The 16,895-nt window shown below is 43.1% G+C and overlaps 1 protein-coding gene across 3 annotated transcripts in view; it reads left to right on the top strand.

The window, feature by feature from the left end:
* The window catches only part of LOC147013030 (DENN domain-containing protein 1B-like), a 251,978-nt gene that overhangs the window by 94,907 nt on the left and 140,176 nt on the right, over window positions 1-16,895 (top strand). For all 3 annotated transcript variants that reach the window (XM_085854485.1, XM_085854484.1, XM_085854486.1), the window contains one exon: window positions 9,916-10,035. In XM_085854485.1, the coding sequence (XP_085710611.1) occupies window positions 9,916-10,035 (120 nt within the window). The remainder of the gene's footprint in view (window positions 1-9,915; window positions 10,036-16,895) is intronic.

Here is a 16,895-nt window from a genome sequence, read left to right on the forward strand (position 1 = left end):
ACATCCATCTGAGGGAAGGCACACACATGAATGAGTCGCCTTTCCTGCAAGATACCACGCGATGACAGTTTATATCTGGGTCAGGATTCACACCCAGGCCAGACAGCTTGGAGGTGAGTGTGCGTACCTCTACGCCATTCTGCTAGCCCTCCTCCTTCATTGCAGGAAATATACACACACAATGACACATTCATGTATCCTTTCACCACCAACACACACAAGAGCATAATAGCTCTTGAACAAAAGCACATTTATGTACCCCTGTACTATCAACACACATATTAGCACATTCATGTACCCCTATCATGGTCCAATGCACTCTGCCTTGCTTTCTCACTTATTTTGAGGCATGCCCTGTCAAAACATTGGCTATGTCGGGCACAGAGTGTCTCTTGCTAGTCTACGATATGCCACAAAGTGCACCAGCTTCAAAGCATGGATTTTTTATTTGTTTGTTTCTTAACCGGAGGAAGAAGAATCTCACGAGCAGAAGGACCCCTCAATTTGCCTGAATGCTTTTAGAGGAAGAAGATTCCTTACACAGTGGATATTCCAGCACTGACTGATAGCAAGCAATTACAGTTAACAACAAGGAAATTAGATGCAGGAAGAGGCCACTTAGCCCATCAAGCATGTGCCACACCAATTCCAGATTAAACTAGAGAGTTCATAGAACATGATACCCCACTCAGTGTTGAGGTATATACTTCAATTTTAAAATATTAACGATTTTAATGATCGTTAAATAAATCTAGAAGTTTAGTCTTATACACCACCCTGTAGAACATGTCCAAGTGCTGCAAAACTGGAGGTTCTTGGAAGTACTGTATTATGAAGGCAATTTGTGTTCTACAGTGTTTAAGTATATAATTCCACTTTGATAAAGGCTTAAAGAAGTTTAAAGATATTTAAATAAATGAATTCCATGTTTTACCACCGTTTTACGCAGTGTTCGTAACTGTTGTATGTGTCCTTTATGACTTCCTTAAAAACAGTAAGTTTCCTGTTTGGAATGATTTTCAACTTTTTTAGGCTGCCAGACAGAGTAAAAATATTATCTCAATCCTCTCTTTGTGTTTGCTTTCACTCCAGCTTTTTTTTTTGTATACATTGTCGAGGCTCGTATGAGAACGAACACACAACGCACAACAAGGGGGCAGGAGACAAGAGGGGTTGGAGAGGGAAGGACAAAACAGTGGGGAACAGAGACATTAGGAAATCTGTGGAAGGGAGAGGGATGGGGAGGGGAACATGGGGTATACAAGATGTATACTACAAGGACTTTCAGGACCTTACACGACGGGGAACTTTCGGGAAGGAAGGCAGGGAATTTGAAGGAGGTGGGTTTGGGGTGGATTAACGGGGGTAGAAAAGATTGTGGTTTTGGATGGGGGAAGATAAGAGGTGGTGGTGAACAGCTGTTTTGAAGACCTGGAGGGAAGAATGGGATTTAAGAGAGTGTGGGAGTTTATTCCAAAGGCGGGAAAAAAGAGGAATGAAAGAGTGAAGGTGAGCAGTGATTCGTGATTTTGGTAGTTTTACCAGAAGGGGGTTGCTGGCGGACCTTGTGTGTCCTGCGAAAATATGGGGGGGGGGGATATCGCCGACAGAGCAGGGGCGGGCGAGACCGGAGAGGAGACGGTTGAAGACAGAAAGACTAATGACCTGCTGCGGTGAGAGAGTGAGAGGCCCAAAGACTCAGCGTCACCGCGGGAGATACCAATGATCCAAAATGCCTTGGTTTCCACAGCGTGAAGCCGAGAAAGGTGAGAGGCAGGAGCACCAGCCCAGAGGGAAGGGCAGTACTCCATCAGGTTGCGGACGAAAGCTTTATATGTGGTCAGGAGCTCAGGTGGGCCGAGGAAGGACTTTGCACGTCGGAGAATGCCCAGTCGGTGACTGGCTTTGGAGGCCAGGTTGGAAATGTGGCTTTCCCAGGAAATATCATGGCAGATAGTGAGACCCAGAATGTGTGGCACGATGCTGTCTGATTGACCCCCATATCTATCAACACCCCACACATCCTTCTCTTGTGTGACACACTCCAATGCCAGTTGCATCATGTAATCTCTATTTTCATTATGCCTACCCATCCCGAGCACCTTGCTTTCCTTTATGTTAAACTGCATCTGCCAATCTTTTGCACAATCCACTAAAGTATTGTTATGGCCGAGCCTCTCGATAACTCCAAAAATGGCGGTGAGTCTTCAAAGACCACAAATGCCATCCGGTTTGCTCGTATCTGGCCATCTCCCCACACCGAACATTGCGCACCCTCACCGGTAAGATGATCGTCATGGATAGAGTCTCGTACCGGCAGCTGCCTAAACAATGTTAATTAATTAGCTGAGCTGAACCAAGGTTTCGCACTGCTTCCTGCAATCTATAGCCCATTTAGCCATGGTAATTACCCCCAGATGGCATTGTGCTGCAATCGGAACAGACAGGATAAGTCGGGACACTAATTCTTCCCAAACAGGGCTTTATTAACCAATACATGTATTTACAGATGAAATTCACAAGCACGAATTTACAGAGCACGTCTACATTCCCACTTATCCCCGATGCAAACATTTGCACCATTGGATGCCTCAGGCAGTCACTTAGCACTTTAACACGAACATTGGTGCCAATCATGCATTTGACATGGAAGGGAGAGATGGGCAAAGGAAGATGGAGAGAAAGACAAAGAAGAAGATGGGGATGAGTCGAGACCCTGCACACCTTGTGCTAACTCAGTTGACCTGGCACCGCCAGATAGTTCTGTTACAAATGTTTCCGCGAATCCAGACCCCTATGCTCCACTCTGGTCCCGCCCTCCATACTGCCAATGCGCCACGCCTCTCCACATGCCCTATAGTGTTGCTTTTATGCATAAACTCTGTGCAGGTTTTGGCGGAACTGCTTGGCATCGACGAGGCGAAGGGGTCCGGTGACAAAGCCAGTTAATTTTAATGCAGCAAATGGAATGAAAGGCGAATGTGTGCAGGAGCAGAAGGTGCAACGTGTGAGAGGAAATGAAAGTAAAAGAACAAAAGGGAACGGAAGCAGAAGGGCAGATGAAACCAGAAGGGCGAGAACCCAGACTGCTCAGGCTCTCCTTTTGACTCTCCCTCTCTCTCTCTCTGACTACCTCGAGCAGCTTCGACTGTTTATGTGCTCCCCCTTTTATCTCTGGTCCACCTTGTCCCCTCGCATCCCGCCACCTTTCTTATTGGTGGAATGTCGGCTCAGGGTGGGACCCTCTTCTCTGCTCGTGATTGGCGCATTCATTATCCCAATCCCAGTGACAATTTGGTTCGAAGCCGGTTCGAGGTGATTTGCGGAGAATTGTAAGGAGGTTTTGGAAGAGAGGCCAAAGCGTTGTGCACTGAGTTTTTGTGGAGAAAAAGGCGGGAAAGCATGTTGGCACTGTGATGTGCGCGAAATGGCTGTAAATTAGAATGTAGAAGTTGGAAAATCACATGTATTCGGCACCTATCTCAACACTCGCAATGTATATCTGCTTACATGAACACAGCAAACTTAACGAAACAAAATAAGTAGAATTATACTATGAGAGTATCTCTCTTACCTATGAACTATGAGAGAATACTTTCCTGAATCTGATCATCCCTCTCTGCTATCTTCCTTACCTCCAAGCTTCATGTCATCCGAAAATTTGAAAAGCCTATTCTCAACACCACTGTCCAAATTCTTGTAATTTATGAATAATAATTAAATGGGCTCGTACCTATCCCTTAGGTACCTCACTACTTACATCCTCCCAGCAAGACATCCTCCCACTCACAGCCACTCTTCGTTTCCAATCACTAAGCCAGTTTCCACTCCACAAGCACTTACTTTGGCTGACAACCTCCGATGTGGTACCTTAAATGCATTCTGAATGTCGAGAGATATGATGTCCACTGCCTTTCCTTCATCCAACCCAATCAGAAACTGCTTCATGGAACTCTAAAAGATTTATTAGACAGGAACTATCTTTGGTAAACCCATGTTGACTACCTTTAATTAGTTTGTATTCATTTAAATGGTTCCTCATCTGGTCCCCAATTATTGTCTCCAGGTCTACAGTTTCCCAATTCTTCTCTGGATCCTTTCTTACATAATGATGTTACATTTGCTGCTCTCCAATCCTCCGGTACCTGTCCTGACTCCAGTGAGCGATTGAAAATATCTGTTAACATCTCGCTTACCTGCTCAGCCAATTCTCTCAATCCTCTCGGGTGCATATTAGCCTTATCTACTCTTCGATTACTGAGCTGTTCCTTTACTTCCTCCACTCCAACCTGGATCTTCTGCAAAAGCCCTTTCTCACCTCCTTTATAGATACTCTCAGCTATTGGCAATTCTCCTGACTGTTCTTGTGTAAAAGTTGAAGCAAAACACCTGTTTAATAAGCCTGCCATTTCATCACTAACAGGACAGGACTAGTAATTTTTTTACTGCTCAAAACCTTCTCATCAACACCCCGAGTACAACCAGCAGTTTTCAACTCGTTTCGTCCAGCACTTCAGGGTGCACCGAAGTCAAACTAACTAACAAACAGACACTTCTTGAATTATACTATGACCAGTGAAGAACCCATCCATTCAGTTAATTTCCCCATGGTGATTGATGGGTGACTTGCAATACCCTCTCCCACCAGAAGTGACGCTCCACGATACACATTTAATACATGGAAGTAATCGTGGTCCTCCCCCCACTCTGAACCCCTGGGATTGTTAATTTATTTACTCCCGGCACTGAAACCTTCCCGTGAACACCTCGAGTACAACCACCAGTTTTCAACTCATTCCATTGAATGGTTTCAGAACACATATGAGTAAAACAAACAAACAACCCAACAAACAAAACAGCCACCTCTCGAATTGCAGTCCGATTACTTCGAGTCAAGAAAAGTAGGTACACACATGGAATTTGTTCATCATGCTAATACTTTTGTTTCTTGTAAAATGAGCCTGGGACCTTGTAGGAAATAAACATTAAATAATTGCCACAACTTTCCTTGGAGACTTTTCTCTCCCAAATGGCCTTTCCTTGCAAAGAGTCAATCACCAGGCTGAATAGCTTGTGATGCATTTCATCATCTCATGTGGAGCTTAAATGCTCTTCAAAGGATTTTGGCAGCAGCTAGATGGAGAGCAGCCAGCTGTTGCCTCCTGCAGCAATGAGTTGGAAAAGCCAAGTACTGTTCCCAAATGGATGCCTGCTTTCTTTCTTTTAAACACTGGTTTGTGCTTTTGAAACTTGACATTGCTTCTGAAGTCTCAGTCCAAGCAAACAACAGCCACCATGATGGATCTTGCTCTTGACACTTCTCCATCGTCCTTAACGCTCCCCCTGTCGCATCGCACCTGCCATTTCATTTTCTATTCTCAAAAGTCTGTCTTATGTCTACTTTTCTTTACTGATCCCAGAACGATGTTATGGAAAACACACACTGTTGTGCTTGCTTGTTTTTTTTTCCATCTGTCCTTGCAATAGTCTGTCCATCTCCATTAATAATTGAAATTCCTTAAAATCAATGGTGGCATTTTGATGAAACACAGCCAAAGCCTTTCTTACGAGGTTCCTTGTTGGGATTCTTGCATGATAGCCATTCTCACGTTTGTTCAAGCCGTCCCTCAACTCCTGTTTGAATTGGGTCATCGTCAAATTACATATGATCAAACATGGAAAATCAAGCACAATATTTTGGTGAATGTTGCTGATTTAGTTTTTGTCATCATATTAACAATATATCAAGCCTGTACTGAAGTCAAGTTTTCAATGGGTCATCTTGGAGTCAATGAATTTATTCCGATGCACCATATGTTTCGATGGTCTGGCACAGCTAAGCGACATGACCATTGGTCCATTTCTCTTTTGATCATTGTTTCATTTCTTCGAATGCACTTTTTGAGTATTTTTCTTTTCTTTTTTTACTCTTGAAAGTTGTGATTTTGCCTTTTTCCTGCGACCTCTTTCTCAGAACGTGCTGTTTGTTTATCATCCTACCATTTGTCATTGTTTTGTTTATTATTAACATTTTCTTTTTTGATCCCATATTGTTTTTCTTTATTGTCTAAAGTGACAAATAAGAAATCTCATTTTGTTAGCAATTGCTATTAGTGCAATATTAAATTACCTCGGGTATTCAAAAAAATTGTATGAACAATATACTCTGAGATATGAATGAGAGGCACACACACATAAACAAAATACATTTACTTGTTTTCTTACTAATCATATAAAAAATAAATGTATATTTTGGCATGTCTTGGAACTGTGTCTCATTCTTGTAAAAAGAAAGCAAATGCTACTTGGAAGGATAACTAGGCCCTGTTTGTAATGCAATTCAATTTCCAAGGTTTTAGACTTAAATTGAACAAACAAATAATACAATCACTTTTTTCATCACAAACCTCAATTGATTGTATTTTCACTTCAATACAAATGTTCAAACATCTGATTGGATGCTTATTTAGTATATTTCTGGCAATGTTTACCATATATACAATGCTCTTTTTTTTCAGGCAGCACCACCTTTGACTCAGCTAGTTTTCGATTTGAGAAGTAGCATGATGGAATTTTACGTAGAATAATTTCCAACCTGATCTGGGAGAGTGCTTCTTCTTATTCCACATGCAATACAAAACTGCGGGGTAGCATCATTGGCTGAGGGCGAGGCTGTGCCGCTGATGTATGCCCTCTGGAGGTTAGGACTGAAATTTGTAATTTGTTCATAGTTCTAGCGATACCTCACATACTCTTTGCAAAGGACACCATGGGATCTTTAACATACACCAACTCATCCTGGCAGACGGGATGCACGGTTTAACATCCATCCGAGGGCCAGCACACTCAATGATGAATCGCCCTACTTATGAAACACCGGGATGACAGTAAATAGCTGGGTCGGGATTCAAAACCAGGCTAGACAGCTTAGAGAGGTGAGTGTGTGTACCTCTAGGCCATGCTGCCTGGGAGAGTGCTGATGATGATTGAGAATTTATTTTTATTTTTAACAGTTTAAGTTCACCAAAACAGTTTTATACTCTTTTTCTGAGTCGTATCTCTCTATCAAGGGTTGCCAACTTATAATGTTGGCTGTTCGGTTAGAAGTGGCGTCGAAGCTGAAAGCAGTGGAAGCCGATTTTCGGTCATTTAGGTATTACATATGTCAGGAAGAAGGCTGAGCATTAATGAATAAATAGAATATTGAGAAAAAGAAGAGAAGGGTGGAGGTAGAGGACATAGAACAGCTATAGTAGACAAAGGAGATTTTGAATAGGTAGGTGGAAGGGGAGAGAAGGCGATATAGATTTATGTCATATGTAGGTGAGAAAGGATTGGGGATTGGGGTATGGAATTGTGAAGACCTTGAAAAGAAGCTGCTTTTGTTTCTGCAAAGGAGATGTAGGTTATGTTGGAAGCCAGCTGCTCCTGTGTGCTTAGTATTGTAAGAAGCAGGTTTTTACATACAAGAGTAAACAGATATAGGTACTTTCATCCACTCACTAGATACTGCCACTGCTAAGTAAGAGCCATCGTTCTTTGGACGCTGTGCATATGTGGCTTCTTTCTTACAATTTCTGGGCTTTGTCGGGCATAAAAAATGGCCAGGTGGTGGAAGTTTGATCCTTAAAGTGGAACTCAAATGCTCAGACCACCTCGATGCAAATCTATGTTTTGATACCATACAAAATAGATATGATTTGTCTTTTTCCGATTTTCGATTTGTAAAGTAGGTAAATTTGCAGTTAAAAGTCGAAATCTTATTCAGATAAGGCATGACGTCCTACCAAGAACCCGTACATAGTACACCAGATCCATGCTGTGTACGGGTTACATTGCAGAACAATTTAACTCAAATGGCAAATAATTTTCTATTTTCCACAAATATGCTGAGTAGATGTGTCCTTGGTGCTTGTATAGGTATACAAACCAGATGGGTTCATGCTACACCAATGGCCAAAACACCTGAAGTTTCGCAGGAATTGAGCAAGGTTTGTCCGAATACCCACGTGTGGATCAGGCCTACAATATGTTTGCTTTTGGAGTTAGAACATGTTACAGAACACTGTTATGAAACAACAGAGATGAGATAGCTAGAACTTGTGGTTACAATACCCACCACCATCACCACCACAATACCCACTACCACCGCATGCCTCCCCCCTCCACCATCCCCCATTAATCATCACCCTAACAATACCCACCACCATCCCAACCCCCCCCCCACACTCCCTCATCCACTGTGGCGAGACATCGACACCTGACAGACATGAAGGTGGGACACGGACATGAATGGCATCCGGGGAAAGTATAAAACAGGATGATCCCATAACATACAAGACACCTGATCGCAAAGTATTCATCACCCATTTTGTCTGCAATGTCCAAGTATGGCTGGGCAGTGTCCGTGCTGTCGAGCGATGAGAGATATTTATGCTCGAGTAATATATAAACCGATTTATCAATTGAAACAAAATCCCTCCCTTATTAGGCAACAATTGAACGGAACATCAAACCCAACCGAGATGAAGTGAACATGTGACCAGCGTTTTCATCTTCAATAACACTTCCGCCTTCTTCCTCTGAATCACGTGCACAAGGCTCAAAAACGATTCAGCTCCAAAGTTCCCCCGAAAGCGTGTCTATTACTAATTTTGTCTCCAACCATTCCTTCAAAATCCTAATGATCAGTTTCAACATCCTGAGAACCTTCAGTGTTGTTAATGACGGTGGAATCGGTATCGGAATCAGATCTCGACCTACACTGTTTCTCCATGTAATCTACCATTTGGATCAAGGTGGGCTCTTATCGTGAGTCACTGGCGAAATAAAAAATCGACACTCGAGGGCTTTTTTTGGACACTCTCTGATTGGCAAAATAATATTTAATTAGACCATGACTAATGATTCCCAATAGTTTTCAGAAAAAGAAAAATTGCATTTGGGTTCCCCTTTAAGACACATTCAACATCTTGTTGACATTGTTCAAATTGTTTTGTTTGACATCCCAAGAAACAACTGCTGTAAGACTCCAAAATAACTCCTTGTGTCCAGTATTTAGTTATTGTGGCAGTTTCCTTCAAATATTTGTTCATAAGTGAATATTAAAGAACACTTTAACTTGTTTGCTGCTTTTTTACGAGTTTGAGCATCTTAATAACTCGGGGTTTATAAGTACCAGGAAAAACATTTCAAGCAAACATTTTACTTTATTCATTTGTACAGCTCATCAGTGGGTTACATCCACGGAATTTTGAAGAAATTCAGTGCAGGGCCATTTTCAGGCCTTACTGACTGACACCTTCTCTGTTGATACCAGCAGGAGAATGATGGAGAGCTCCTTTGATGCCAAGATCATGTTTTACACTTGCTTGTCACCTTCACATTAGGATAAGATGAATCATTTATGTATACAAAAAGGTCACGGAGAGCAGTTTAACTAAACAACTCAGAAACTTATCATTCTCAAACTCCTTGATCGCTGACACCTATTTGGTGTCTATCCTGACTATTCCACCTTGGACATGCTCCTCCTGTTTTTCCATCAATGGATGGACACCTCAAATCTGAGAGAAGGTCAGAGGGAGGTACATTTTTGTGCTTCGTATTCCATTCTTGTCGTGCTGTTCATTACTGAGCATTTTGAACTTGGATTTGTGATATACATACATGTTATGGTTTTTAAAATAGCTCTGATCAAATCAATAGTTTTGATCATTAGGAAGAAATCCAAAAGAAAAATCGCTGTAAACATCTTATCTTGACTTAATTTCTTTAAGGTTGAGGATATTTGTGTTGAAATTTTGAGTTGCTGCATTTTGCGGAGAAAAGTGTATTTTCTACCATCGATTGAAAATGCTAACTCTTCCTCCTCCTACCATGTTTACTGTGGACTTCTGGTTCCGTGGTCACCAGGGTGAGCAGTGGACTCGTTGGTCAAAACTTTACCTTCGTGCTTACGGACCTGGATGGGAAGCAACGGTTCGGGTTCTGCCGTCTCTCTTCTTTGAGCCGCTGCTGTCTTTGCTTCCTCAGGTGTGGCACAATGTTTTCACATCCATTTCTCATCTGTACTTGTGAATAAGTGGCTTTGCTTTTGTCTTGATTGCTATACTGTGCATCAGCAGGTTTCTGATAATCGGTTCAGAGAGGTGAATGTTAAAAATATTACCACTTCACTGTTTACATTCTGTTGGTACATCATTGCAATAATCACTCTCCATTACTTGTGTCCATTATCGTATATCTGCATGTTATGTCGACGTGGTCGTGGTGGTGGAGGAAGCAAGAGATGTAATTATTTGGTTGGGAGGGAAGTTGAGAAATGAGTGAAAAAGGTGGAAAGAAGTTGGGGATGGCGGGGGGGGGGGGCTGGAGGGTGAAAAGCAGAGTGTCTTCAAAAATTCTACCATTTTTACCTCTGCCTGGAAGGAGGCTATGTTTTCACCCCTGTCTGTCTGTCTATTTGTGTGCAGGATATCTCAAAAAGTTGTGGACAGATTTGTATGAAATTTGGTGGGCAGGTTGTGTGTATGACAAGGATGAATTGATTAGATTTTTGTGAAGATCTGGCTTTGGATACAGATACTAGAATTTGAAAGTGATTCTTCACCATTGAGAGATAGGGCTAAAAATGATATATAACACACTATTTTAATGTTTTCCAAGTCTTGTTGCTCACCTTGTGTTGGCTTAGTGATTAGGGTGGCTGTCTTTGGATTTTCGGGTCCTGAGTTTGAGCTCCGTTTTTTACACTGAATTAACACCAGGTGGGGTTGACTCAGCCTGTCATCCTTCTGATGTCGGTGAAATGAGTACCAGTGTACTTGTATGGTGGCACAGCATCAGCGGCATAGTCATGCCCCAGCAAAATGAGAGCTACCCGGCAACCAAGCTGCCATATGCAAGAAAAAGAAGTCTTGTTGCAAAGGGGCTGGCAGGATAGCTCAAATGTATGCACACTCACTCCTGAGCTGTCTACCTGGGGTTCGAATCTCGGCCCAGCTATAAACTGTAATACTCGGTGGTGTAATGGTTCGAGCGTCTGCTCTGAGTCTGGGAGGCCGGTGGTTCAAACCCCGGCCGAGTCATACCAAAGACTTTAAAAATGGTGCTGCCTCCTTGCTTGAATCTCAGCATTTTATAAAGATAGAGCATGGACGAACAATCATAGGTTGGCATTAATAGTACAGGCTTGATGGGCCGAATGAACTCTTCCTGCATTAAAGCTCCTTGTGAGGGAACTTGTATTATATTATCATCCTGGTACTTCACATGCAGGACGAGGTATGAATGTGTGTGCTGTCCTTTGGATGGATGTTAAACTGGTCGCCCCGTCTGCTATCATTGGTCGATGTTAAAGGTCCACAGAATGAAAAAAAATCATGTTTGCTTTAAAGAATACATATGGCTTCACGTAACACTTAATCGTTGTTCTTTTCTTGAATAAATACCTTGAAACGAAGATTTTAATGTTTTCTGGTGTCCTTTTACGTTCGAATGGCCCGGCCCCCCCCAAAAATGGCGATCATATATCGCAATAACCCGGCATGTCATCTCGACCTCAGGTTCATTCATGTAGTACGGTCTTACAGCACCTTCTACATAATGATTTTGACTATCGTCGTAACCTGAGGATTCTTGATCAGAAAATTATTCATCCATTTCACTTTCTGACAAGTCTGAAGTGAGTTGTGCGTCCAATTATCCATTGCTTGCTGAGAATCTTCCCCTTGATTACATCATGGCAGTTTATCTGGAAATTTGTATGGGCAATACCTGCTGGGTTTGCTTTTTTAACTGTATAACCTCAAAAAAGTATGGCAATTAAAAAAAAAAACACATTCAGTTCTTTATTACTTAAAAATCAATATAATTACATCAAAAAAATATTTATTTAGTTTTTATGATTCGGTGGACCTTTAAATATCTTACCGTAGCCTTCGCGAAGAGTCGCGGCAAGCTCTCACCGGCAACCTGAACAAATTGCACCTTCCTGCACACTCCGTTGAGTATCTTGTGTCAGAGTGGCGTTCCATCCAGGATCGTAACCCTCGCCAAGAAGCTGCTTCAGGAGATCTGATGCTCTGTATAGAGCATGGTGCAAGATGATGATTGTTGCAGAGTCCGTGCATACACTCAATACCTTCTTCCACTATTGTTCTTATAATTTTAGCTGACATGTCATCCACTACAGGTGCTTTTCCCTTTCTTCAATCTCCATTGCATTATCAGATTATAAGATGATTTGTCGGATAATCCTTCGACTCTTCCAATCGCTGTTCCTCTTTTCTTCTCATTTTAAAATGCCACAGTATTCTATCCAGTGCCTTTGAATGCCTTCTCCCCTTCGTATCATCCCATCTTTAGTTTTTTTTTTTCACGTGCCCATGATTCCATGAGCTTATTTCACAAAAATTGCGATGACATTTATATGTCTGAGCACCTTACGGCTGTACGAGTGGATGGAAATGTGTCGTTGATGAATTGGCAAACTTTTGTTATCTGACATTCCTTTATAATATGTTACCTTTCCTCATGCACGTGGGATTGCCATTAGTTACTGTTACACGAGCGCGGAAATGTGGAACTATGATTGTACATGTCCAGTATCTCTGGTCTTCTCACCTGAAGAAAGATGATAAGTATTTAATTTTTTAAATCAATTATTGTAAGTGGACAATATTTAGGTTCAAGTTTTATCTTGAAATCCTTGTGGAACATCAAATGTACATGCAGGTGTTTATTTCACTCATATCGCACATGTTCTCATTCAAATAGTTCACGTAATATCCCAATCAGAGTGGGGGGACCAACCCCATTCCCACATTGGCATACGTGTTTGCAACAACCCTGCTTCGTCCTTAAAAGTCACTTGCCTGACCAAACTCGGAAAGGAGCTGTCTTTGCGCATCGGGATTGTGATCCCGCTAGATTCTGCCAAATCACCCAAGGGGATGTTATCCGAATAGGGGCGAGTCAGAGCGATGGGAATGGGGCACGGACCTCATGTCTGGAGACGGCGCTGCTGCTGTGCACTATTTTAATTGCTCCCTGTGCGTGTTGTGTGTCGCTCCACCGAGTTCGTTTGCACCGATGGGGCAGATGTTTTCTATCTATGTCCATGTTCTGTGGATTGCCTTGCTTGGGCTTCGCTCTTGCAATTTTGTTGTGGCACTTGTACTCGTACATGTTTGTCACTTGTTAAACACATGTCCCTTCATTTTATTGTACATACAGTTGTCTATTGATTGTACGTGTCCACATCATGCGGCATTTGTGCTATGTTGTATATTGTGTGGCTGTAATCATCATAATCGATCGAGGCAACGATTTGGTGTCGGATAATATTACACGAGTTAAAAGCAAGAAATGCAGAGTGGGGGGGGGGGGGTGGGAAAGGGGATGGGGGATTTGCTTCTTCAAATGACTTGTTTAAAGTTCGAAATGGGAGAGAAGGAATAGGGTTCAGCTCGAGAGGCAGGTTTGGCTCACCGTGTTACCACTCTCCCGTTCGCTTGGCGCTAATTAGCGAGGAAGGAGTGCGGCAGGCACCACGGGTCATGATCCTCCACCTGCACCCCATACCTGCCAGAGTCTTCATTTTGCAAAACCCGCTATCTGCATGTACCTTTAGGAAAATCAGAGCATGAAACAGCCATTTGGCCTAAACATGCCTGCATATTGAGATCAAACTAATTCGCTTTCCCTTTCTCTTGCTGCCACAGCACGCGTGCCTCACTATAATCTTTCCGCACTCCAAGTTGTTTCTTTCCTTTCGCCAGCATACAGCAAGTTTTGTTTCTAAATATCTTTGCTCACAATGGATTCTTTTTTTTTTATAACACTTGCATACTTTACCTTTTAATGAAAGATGCATCACTGGATGGTAAAATTTGCTGAACTTTTAAAGAAAACGTACAGAAGAATGATGATGGTGTTGCTGTCTTATTGGGTAATGAATTCCATTATTTGCAGAAAAGTTGAATTTTTTTAAATTATTCACTTGACTGGTTCCCAGCATGAGAGCACAGGCCTTGCTGGTGATTCTATTGCTTAAATATATTGTTACAGATCCGGGGTTCGAGGCTCACCATGAGGGGAAGCACTCGAGTTCCTTCCGAACTCCCGGTTCTGAGGCCACCGAGCATGGATAACTCCGCTCACTGACGGGTTGCTAATCAACCACGTGCGCTAATTGGTACCGCCAATCCTGGCAGGATTTCACTACTTTGCGTGGATACCTTACCTGTGGACAGCTGCACTAAGGGGGGGGGGGGTCTCGTGCCCTCGATGCGTACTCTCATTTAACCTACCTGATCAGGCACAGCAGAGCCGAGCTGCCAAGTACAGACCGGCTAACGAGCAAATCACGTGGGGTAGAACTTCCCGGCTAGCACTACATGCAGACTATGCTGGATGAATGGAGGAAAAGACCTGACAAACTGAGTACATTTAAACCAATCAGGCTTATTACAAGCGGGCAAGGCAAAAGGACATGCAAGCATTTACAAAGGAACAAGACAGTGCAGAATTAACCAGTTATTAAGAACTTACACACTCTTATTTACACTAACATGATTGGCGCCACCATACGCATACCCGAGGAATCAGAAAGCAAGAGAAAGAGAGAAAGTACGAGGTGTTTGCGACATCTTATTTACCAGGCGAGGTCGATGGACCAACGCAACCCAGTCGCTGAGGAGAGGGAAGGGGGGAGGAAAACTGAGGGTGTTTATTGTGCGTGGTCGTAGGAGGTGTGATGTGTGTGGTGCCGTGCAGTGAGGTGAAATGTCTGAAGAGGAAAATGTACAGCTGTGGGTCCGGGTGGGGGGGGGTGTTTGGAAATGAAGCAAATAACGTGTAAGAAGATAGTCCTACTTGTGAGTGTAAGAGGTCTCTTTGTGTAATTACTCATCGAGTAAACTGCATGCTATCTGGTGCCTGGCTCTCCAGTCTGTCCCATTCTGTTCGTCCCGCTTGTTACGCTGCACTCCGTGACCCCAAGGACAAGAGACGAGAGGGTGGGCAAGACGAGAGAAAGCGAACCAGAAAGCAAAGCTCTCTTTTATGATACCTCGGCAGGGGTGGAGTTTGGGAGGCGGAACGGGTAGACTATAGCCATTTCCCTGCCCCCAGCTCCCACTCCATTGGTGCACAGATGCTTACCATGGCTTTGACCCTGCCCAGGCAAGGATTTGACACTGTAAATGGCCTCAGTCGCTCTGTATCTGGCCACGCGATGGAGCTCCGAAGTTAACATGGGGTAAGGTACCTGGTTGTGCTCTCCGGCCACAAACACGTGCCGGACACCCAATGATGGCCATAATTGAGCAGAACGCTAGGGCTATCCACCCGACATTGACTGGCATCTGGCGCACTCTTCTGCTTCAAGCTAATGCGAGAACGTCCAGACCCGAGCATCTAAAATATAATCATTGGGGCCACTCCCTTGTTCCATTGGTCCCAAAAGGCAGTGTTGGTGATAGTGGCTGAGTGATGGCAGTGGTGGCAGTGATGGCAACACAGCAGTTGGTTATGGCATGGTGGTTGAGGCGTCGTGGTTGTGGTGGTTAATGGCGATGGTAAGTGAGCTTAAGCTGTGGTCCAATGGTGTTGGGATTTTTAGGAAGGCATTGTGGTGGTTGTATGAGGATTGTAGCGTTGTAGTTCGAGTCTGGAGAAGGTTGAGGTGAGGTGTCCGTTGGGTAATGGCATGAGGTTTAAATACGAAATTGCACGCGTATGCAAATGAGCTGCCTGTTGCTATGCCTGCATACTTGCATGATAGAGGGGTCGTGAATGCGAAGTAAAATATGGAGAAAATGAGAATAAAGACCTGCCTAAAAAGTCCACGCAACGCATTCTGTCCCATAAACCCACTAGACATAAGGGAAGGGCTATCTAAAACAAATACTCATGAAATAACTGTCTCAGGACCACTGTAGGTTATGTGCCATTGCCTCAGAGAGTTACCTCTACTTGGGAGAGGACTGAATGCCTCACTTCTGTATTTGCTTCAAAATCTTGTGTCCCTAACCCCTCCCTCTCTGTACCAATCCTTCCCAGTTGTACCCAACTGCACCTGAATTGTTGCTTTTGCACCTGAAAAGAGGGAGATGTGTCTGGCAACCCTTGACTTGGACGTGCTGCTTCTACTCTCCCAACAATGGATGGAGGCCCTCAATATCAAACATGAGATCAGGGTCGTCTCTCTGGACATATCTCGAGCTTTTGATGCAGTCTGGCATCCTGCCTTGTTCTCCAAACTGTCTGACTATGGAATCCAAGTCCAACTCCACTCTTGGATTACTGACTTCCTCCCCACTCGTACTCAATGTGTGGCTCTCAACAGGACCCTTTCATTTCCTCTCCCTGTCAAGGTTGAAGTACCCCCAAGGCAGTGTTCTTGGCCCCATATTATTCCTAATCCTCCTCAATTATCTCACTGACTCTCCAGAAAATCCTCTTTATCTCTTTGCTGATGACTCCACTCTCTGCCGTGACATCTCTCACCCTTCTGACAGCCAGGCAGCAGCCTCTTCCCTCTCCACAGAACTTCACAAAATCACAAACTGGTCAAACATAATTTTGATTATGTATCCATATTGTCCACCCCTTGCATTCTCCCTTACCCATCATCGTTACCTGCATCCCTTGTTTGTCCGTCTCCATCTACTTTCTGCCGAAGTCCTGCTGTTATTGTTTACCCTTTCTCCTGCTGTTCCCTTTGTTATGTTGTGTCCTGATTTGTTCTGTGTAATTGCTCTTCCACAAGCCTAACCATGTAAAAAAAAAAAAAAAAAAAAATATATATATATATATATATATATATATATATATATATGTGTGTGTATATATATATATATATATATATATATATATATATATATATA

This window comes from Eptatretus burgeri, chromosome 14 (genome assembly GCF_056783735.1).
Source record: "Eptatretus burgeri isolate ZD-2024b chromosome 14, Ebu_testis_v1, whole genome shotgun sequence".
NCBI classification, from domain to species: Eukaryota; Metazoa; Chordata; class Myxini; order Myxiniformes; family Myxinidae; genus Eptatretus; species Eptatretus burgeri.